The 7,325-nt window shown below is 63.5% G+C and overlaps 1 protein-coding gene across 1 annotated transcript; it reads left to right on the top strand.

The window, feature by feature from the left end:
* Window positions 1-463: 463 nt before the first annotated feature.
* Window positions 464-5,809, top strand: LOC117889011 (syntaxin-binding protein 2-like). Its single transcript, XM_034792813.1, has 5 exons — window positions 464-659; window positions 1,136-1,225; window positions 3,304-3,389; window positions 3,879-4,036; window positions 4,593-5,809. The coding sequence occupies exons 1-5, from the start codon at window positions 627-629 to the stop codon at window positions 4,670-4,672; spliced, it is 447 nt and encodes a 148-aa protein (XP_034648704.1). The 5' UTR covers window positions 464-626; the 3' UTR covers window positions 4,673-5,809.
* Window positions 5,810-7,325: the final 1,516 nt, after the last annotated feature.

Raw genomic sequence — 7,325 nt, 5'->3', positions numbered from 1 at the left:
TGTAACCCTGCTCAGGCACTGCCCCTGCGCCCATTGCCCAGGCCAGGGTGCCCTCATGTGGCTCCTCTGGCTGCCCAGTTTCCTGGCCAGGGGGCGCTGTGGAGTTGCCAGGCCTCCCAGTCAGTGCTAAGCAGCAGTAAATGGTTTCCAGGTTTGCTCTCCCTCCAGCTCAAGGCCTCACAGCCTTAAAGAACCAGGTCTCGGCTCTGACGCTGCACTGACTGGCCGCAGGAGGCGGAGCCCAAATCATAGTGGGGGGTGGGGACTCCCACTGCACTGCCAGGGGAAGCTAGAGAGACCCCAGCGTCCAAGAGAATCTGTGGCGGGAGGAGCAGCAAGAACCTTAATTCAACCATTAACTACATGGGGTCCAGTGGGTTAGAGCTGGGGAGCCAGGACCTCTGGGTTCTACCCCCAGCTCTGGGAGGGGTGGGAAGAGCAGGATCTCAGGGCTTGGTCAGGGAACTAGGACTCCTGGGCCACGGACTGAATGTGCCAAGGCTGTGGGTGCGTCCCAGGGGTGCTGGCGCTGACCTGTCTCTCCCCATGCAGGTGTGGGTGAGGAGAACCTCACCAAGCTGATCCAGCATGCCAACATCCAGCAGCAGAGCAACATCATCCACAACATGCAGTTGCTGGGCACCTCCCTCACGCCTGGGGTAAGGGACTGGGGCCAGGGGCCAGCAGCTGTACCCATGGCCGGGGAGCCCAGGCCAACCTGGGGGTGCCCCCCATGGCAGTGACCTACTCCCAGCACAGTGGTGACCTCTGCCCCTGTATAGTGGTGTGACGCCCTCCCCATATGGGGGTGACCCCCCAGATACTCCTCATCTGGGGTGACCTGTTCTGCCCCTCAGATCACCAGGGGCTGGAGCTGGTGACCACTGCATGGGGTGGCCCTTCCAGCCTGAGCGTCTGCAGCAAATGGGGGGGGAAACAGTTCTGTTCTCCTATCAGTCTCTCTCCCCTCCTCTCTCTCTCTCTCGCTCAGTGATCCATTCTGTTCTTTTCTCTGCCTCTCCCCTGCCAGCCCGGCTGGAGCGACTCAGGTAGGCCGCGCTCTCCCTGTCTGCCCCCGTTCCCATCCCGCACCCCCTCCCTGCTGCCTCTCACCCCCTCTCCCTTCCTCCCCCAGAGTGGGCAGCTGCGACCCGAGAGGAAGCTGCGGCTGGAGTCCACCTACCAGCTCTCCCGCTGGACCCCCAGGCTCAAGGACGTCATGGAGGTACCAGGCCGTCTGCTTCCTGGCCTTGGGGTGGGGGGGTCACACCTGGCAGGCTGGGCCCAAGCGGAAGGGGTTGGTTTGGGGTCAGCCATGTGTAGAGCCCTGCAAATCTGTTTCTGCGGATAGTGGATCGGCTGCAGATACAACCGTGCAGGGCTCTACTCCCCAGCAGCGCCTGGCCCGCGGGGCCCGGCTCAGGCAGCCCGGGGGACACAGCGCGCTCGGGGCCAGTGGCTGGGTGACAGGTCGGAGTCGGCGCAGTCCGGCACCCACTCCCCGTTGCCGCGCTGCTTCCTGTCCAGCAGCTTGAGCAGCACCAGCGTCCCCACCAGCTCCTGGGCAGCAGGATTTGGGATTGGGGCGGGTGGGGCCCCGGCGCCCCACCCCTCCACCCCACTGTGATGCAACATGCTCTGCTGCTACCATGTGCTGTCGCTCGTGACCCCCCAGGAGCAGCACATGATGGGACACCCCTTCCCCACAGCCCCTGCCCCTTACCCCAAGTCCCCATCCTCGCGCTGCCTCTTCCCTGCAAGTCCCCTTCCCCCCTCGCTAGCCCTTGTGAGGGCTTATTGCTGAGGGTGAGGATGCGGATACAGGTAAAAGACAGCTAGTGGAACGCGGGTTGACGCACAGCCACATTTTTGTATCCTTGCAGGGCTCTAGCCATGTGAGCCATCAGAGAGGCCTCTTCTGCTGCCATCCTTAGGGGTCTTAAATCATAGACACGAGTGCAGGGGAGTTGTCTTACCTGGTGCCAAGATGCTGCCACCTCTGGGGTGGAGCACGGGTGGTTTATACAGGGGTCCGTCACCGGGGCTGAATTCTTCCTGAGGAGTGGCAGGCAGCTGTTAACAGCCGCACAGCGGCACTGCCCGAGAGTCTAGGGCAGGAGGTGATCAGCGTGCGGGGCTGGAAGTGCAGGGGATCCAGGCAGCCCACTGTCATGACTGGCACTGGAATCTGAATGGCCGGCAGGGTCCTTGGCCTAACCTCCAGTGAGGAGCAGCTGTTTGACAATCATCTGAAGGACGAATTGGTCATTGACTGCCAGGGGAGAGCTCCCCCTGCTGAGATCTCCACCCGCTCCCTGCAGTACAGCGCCCCCTAGTGCCGCACTAGGGTTATAGAGCACCCTCTGCTGACTCACTAGCACCCTCCCCAGCGGCTTATCCTTAGAGGTCTCCCATCCAAGCACTGCCTGGGCCCAAACCTGCTTAGCCTGTGAGAGGTGACATGGTCACTTCTTCCCCCCCATCCTTGCTGGGGGCTAAGCCCCCCACTGGGGCACTTCTCAAGGTGAAGGTGGGGGTGAGGGAGGGATGGAGGAGGACACTTAGTTGCCTTCAACCTACTGGCTTGGGGCTCCTCCAGGCTGACAGACACACACACAGACACCCCGTCCCTGGCAGATCACAGGCAGGGGCTCCCAGACCCCTGCTCCAGCGCTGTGATGGTTCCTACGGTGGGATTTTGGGGCAGGCAGTTGTGGTAGCCTCATTCCAGTGCCTAATCCAATCAGGGGCGCCCCACCTCTGCGCCAACCGCAGCTCGGCAGGCCTTAAGCTTCCCCGTACAACTCAACGCAGCAGATTAATGTAAAAGCCCCTATTATGTGGCATTAGGATGTATCATAGCCTGTGCCCCTGCGTGGCTGGGACACACCTCATGGGGCAAGAGGCAGGGCCTGGATCTGCCCGCAGCAGGGAGGGGCACTGAGGGCAGCCCCCTGCCTCCCCTCTCCCTCCCTCCCTCCCCTCCTCCAAGTGAGGGGCCCTGGATCCGGCTTCAGGAGGTCTCTGCCCTCCCCATAACGGTGGATGGATGGGGAGCTCACAGCAGGGCATTAAGCAGCTGAGGGGGATGTGGGGGAGCATCACAGGAGGAGTCAGCGTGCTCTTTGCTGGCTCCCCATGCCCCACCCTGGAAAGGGGGCCCCAGGCTGCTCCCCCCAGGGACTGTCAATCATTCAGTAAGGAGCCTTCCCAGCCCCTCCCCACCAATGGGGCCTGGCTTGGCTCCCACATCCGAGGTTCCTGCTGCTTGGCCCCTGCTGACCTGTTCCCCACCACCCCCAGGATACCATTGAGGACAAATTGGACAAGAAGCTGTGGCCCTTCGTGTCAGACCCGCTCCCTGCCGCCAGCCCCCAGGCTGTTGTCAGGTAAGGCAGAGCCTGGCTGGGCTGTGGGGGGCAGATCCCTGACACACACACACCAGGGTGTAGGAGCCTCTGTGCGTGGCCAGGACCCGGCCCTCTATGGTGTGGGGGGGTGCCCAACAGCCTGGAGCCCTTGGCCCCCTCTCACCATGTCCCCCGCACCCCATCAGTCCCTCAGCACACAAGGGCCCAGGCTGGAGGAAAGGGACTCGCTGGGCTCTAGACGCCGCCACCACCCCCAGCCCAGGGCAGGTGCCACCCTGCCCTACTCCCTCTTGCCTGCTTTGGGTCTCCTATCCCACTGCCTTGGGCAGGGCCTGCCCCCCAGCCTCTTCCAGGCCCTGTCCCTCCACCTGGCATTCCCCCAGCGAGCCCCTGGTATCCACACAGCCCCTCTCTTCCCCTAGTGCCTGCTTCGGGCAGTGCCCACTCCTCCACCGGGCATTCCCTCAGTGAGCCCCTGGTATCCACACTGCCCCTCTCTCCCCGCAGCGCCCGCTTCGGGCATTGGCACAAGAACAAGCCAGCGGCCGAGTACCGGACGGGCCCGCGCCTCATCATCTACGTGCTGGGTGGGGTGACCATGTCTGAGATGCGCTGTGCCTACGAAGTGACCCAGGCTACGGAGGGCAAGTGGGAGGTGGTGATCGGTGAGTGGGGCGAGTCCTGGGGGGATGGTGGCTGGAATGTCCAGGTCAGGGACAGTCGGGACCCCCCTGGGAGGGGGAGACCCTAGAACTGCCTGCCCAGCACCCACAGGGCGCTCATGCCACCCTCTGTCCTCCCGCACCCAGGGGCCTGGGAACAGATGCGCTTGCCCCACCTGCTCACAGCCCCACATGGCTTGTATCTGGCCACCTGATCTCCTGGCCTCTGGCTCACCAGGCCCCTCCTTGCCCAGGGACCATGTAGGGGGGCCCAGTCAGACACCCCCAGTAACACCATAGGGATATGGCTCACCCCCTGCACACACCTCTCTGAGACCCAAGGGTGAGGAACGCTATCAGTGGGTGGAGTGGATTCTTGCCTGGATGTGTAGGGTACAGTAGCACAAGGGGTGTGGTGCCAGGATGGGGGAGACGGGGGGCAGGAGACAGCCCCTCCCCCTCTGCACTAGAGCAGCTGCAAGGATGGGGGAGATGGTGATGCCAGCCTCATGCCCGCCCTACTGTGCCCACAACTGCCAACCACTTTTCTCCCCCCCAGGTTCCAGTCACATCCTGACCCCCAAGCGCTTCCTGGATGACGTCCAAGCCCTCGACCAGGCAGCCCCCGCAGAGGCCTAGAATCAGCCTCCTCCCCCCAGAGACTCTGCTCCCCACAGCTCGCTGCCCCCAACTCCACCTGCTCTTCTCAACAAGGCACCTTCCCTCCCTACGCCTGGCAGCGGTGTTGGTTCTTGAGGAAGTCGGGGGGAAGGGACCCCCAGGCTGCTTGGCTGTTGGGGCAGTGGGCAGGCTAGGCTCCCTCCCTCTGGCACAGGGTCCTAGGGCTGCCACCCTCTGTGCCCTGTGGCCACCCTGCACCCGGTGGGGGAGAGTCAGGCTTTGTTATCTACGAGCCTCAGCCATTCCTACCTACCCTGCCTGGGACCCAAAGGACAGCCACTCCCCCAGCTGCCAGTGGTGGGGGTGTGTGCAGAGGCTGCTACCAGCATCTGGCTTGGGGGGAGGGGGGGATGATCCAGCCGCTGAGCCCTAGGCTGTGTCTGTCCAGTCTGCAAAGGGTTAAAGAGAACCCCCCTTCTGCCCCCATCTCATCCCCCTTCACCCAGCCCTGGCTCCCTGCACCCTGGCCTCTCGGCCCTGTCCCCTCACTGGGGACCTTGGTTCCAGAAGGGGGGAGGGGCCCTAGTAGGAGTTGCAGCCAGCTGGGCCCGTTACCTGGGCAGGGCCACCCATGGACACCTGAGATACCTCAGTAACGGAGGGTGGTGCCAGGACTGCATAGAAGGCACGTCCAGGGTGTTGCGCAGCAGTGGGGCAGAGCTGGGCTGCACCTACGGCTCCACAAGACGCAGGCTGGGCTCACTGCCCCGCCAGGCCTGGATAAATGCCCCTGCCCAGTGGCAGACACCTCCCCAGTGCCTTTCCCTGGGTATCAGTCACCCCCTGGGCACCTGGAGCCCTAGCTCCATGTGGGGCACCCAGCTCCAGCCCCCGTGGGTCTGACCAAGCCCTGAGCCAAGCCTCGCCCCCTGCATCCCTCGGCCCCTAGAGGTCCCCTCCCTCTTGCCCGCCAGCCGGGCTGTGCTGAGGCAAGCGTTGGCAGGAGTGACCCCAGGTAAAAGCGATGACCTCATTTACCGGGAGTGACCTCCCAGAGCTATTAAAGACGTGTGTATTTTCCGTGCTGGCCCTGCCCCCAGGCTACTGCCCTGCTGGGCATGTGTCTGGGCCAATAAAGTGTGATGCCAAAGACTGGCCGAGGTCTCTGCTGCTCTTCACAGGCGGGGGAAGGGAGGGGACAGGGTGCAGTGTGTGGCCAAGGGCCTGGGATGCCCTGGGATCTTCCCAGCTTCCTGCTCAGACCCTGCTGCAGGTTCCAGGCATCCTGGCTCTGAGTCACCTGGCCGGTGCTACCACCCCCCAAGGAGGGTGGGGCAGTGGCTGCTCCTTTCACTGTTGGAGTAGGGCCTGGGGGCAGCTCTGCTCTGGCCTGCGGCTGCCTCCTGCTGGTGCAGTGCTGGCTTACCCAGCCGTGCCCCAGAACCTACACATTTCTCTGTGTCCCACTACCCCTATGCCCTTGTTCTGCCTCTCTGGTCCGTGTGCCAGAGGGACCAGCAGGGAGCCCCAGGAGTCCCCCCAAGCCAGCTATAGGGTCCCCATCAAGTGTGGGGTTGGGGCAGGCACTGAATGAGCACCAGGGCCCAGCCCCCAGGCTGGAGTCTAACCTCGCCCCCACAGGGAACTGTACCCACCCAGCCCCCTGACTCCCAGCCCCTGCTCTAACCACTAGCCCCCACTCCCCACTCAGATCTGGGACAAAACACCTGCCTCCTTGCTCCCCCTCTAGGGCCTGGCCCTTGCCCCAACCCCCGCCTCCTCTATCCTCCTGTGCCTAGAGCTGCCGCAGGTCCCGCCACCCGGGCTGCTGCTGGCCCCCAGCCCTTGGGGCCCTGTTCCTGCGCTGGCACCTGCATTGTGTGAGCAGCTGCTGTAGGCTCATCCCGCCAGCCAGGCCTCCCCTCTGGCACCCTTTACCCTGTGCCAGCAGCTGAGGGTGCAGTGGCAGTTTCTCCAGCCCCTTCCCCCACATTGGAAGATGAAAGGAGACAAGGAGGGGCTGTGCGAGAGCCCCATTCTCTACTCTTTCTGCACCCTGCTCTCCAGACTCAGCACGGAGATGTGCCCTGCCTGGGTAGTCACTGGGCATGGGGGTTAGCGTCATCAGCAGCCCCACCCCACCCCCCACCAGCTGGAGGCAGTGAGAGACCAGTGCCAGGTCAAGGAGAGTACCATATGGGGCCTCAGGGCCCAGACCAGGGATGCCCGTGGTGGGGGATCAGACCCCTCAGTCATGAGGGGAGGGGGTTGAGGCTTCAACCTTTGGCCATGCATGTCTAACTTCTCCTCAACCTTCTCCTTAACTTCTTCTCTCAACCTGCTTGCGAGCTGTGGCCCCTCCTGCCCTCTCCCAGCCCATCCCCTGCTCCCTTAGTGCCCAGGGGGCACACCGCCAGCCACAGGTGATTGCGCACCCCATGAGTTGGGAGGGAAGCTCCAGGCCGGTGAGCTGTGCTGTTCCAAGGACCAAACCTGCCTCTACCCAGGTACTGGGAGATCTTGGTGATGCACAGAGTCACTGAGTGGCCCTGCTTGCCTGTGATCCCTTCCCTTACCTGCAGTGTTCCAGCCAGGCCACCGTGTGGGAGAGGGCAGCACTGCTATTGCAGGCAGGAGGGGATGGGACAGGAGGGCACTGACTTGGCCATGC

Source organism: Trachemys scripta, chromosome 16, assembly GCF_013100865.1.
Source record: "Trachemys scripta elegans isolate TJP31775 chromosome 16, CAS_Tse_1.0, whole genome shotgun sequence".
Classification (NCBI taxonomy): Eukaryota; Metazoa; Chordata; order Testudines; family Emydidae; genus Trachemys; species Trachemys scripta.
The sequence above is the reverse complement of the archived record's forward strand: the minus strand, read 5'-3'. Positions and strand labels throughout refer to the sequence as shown.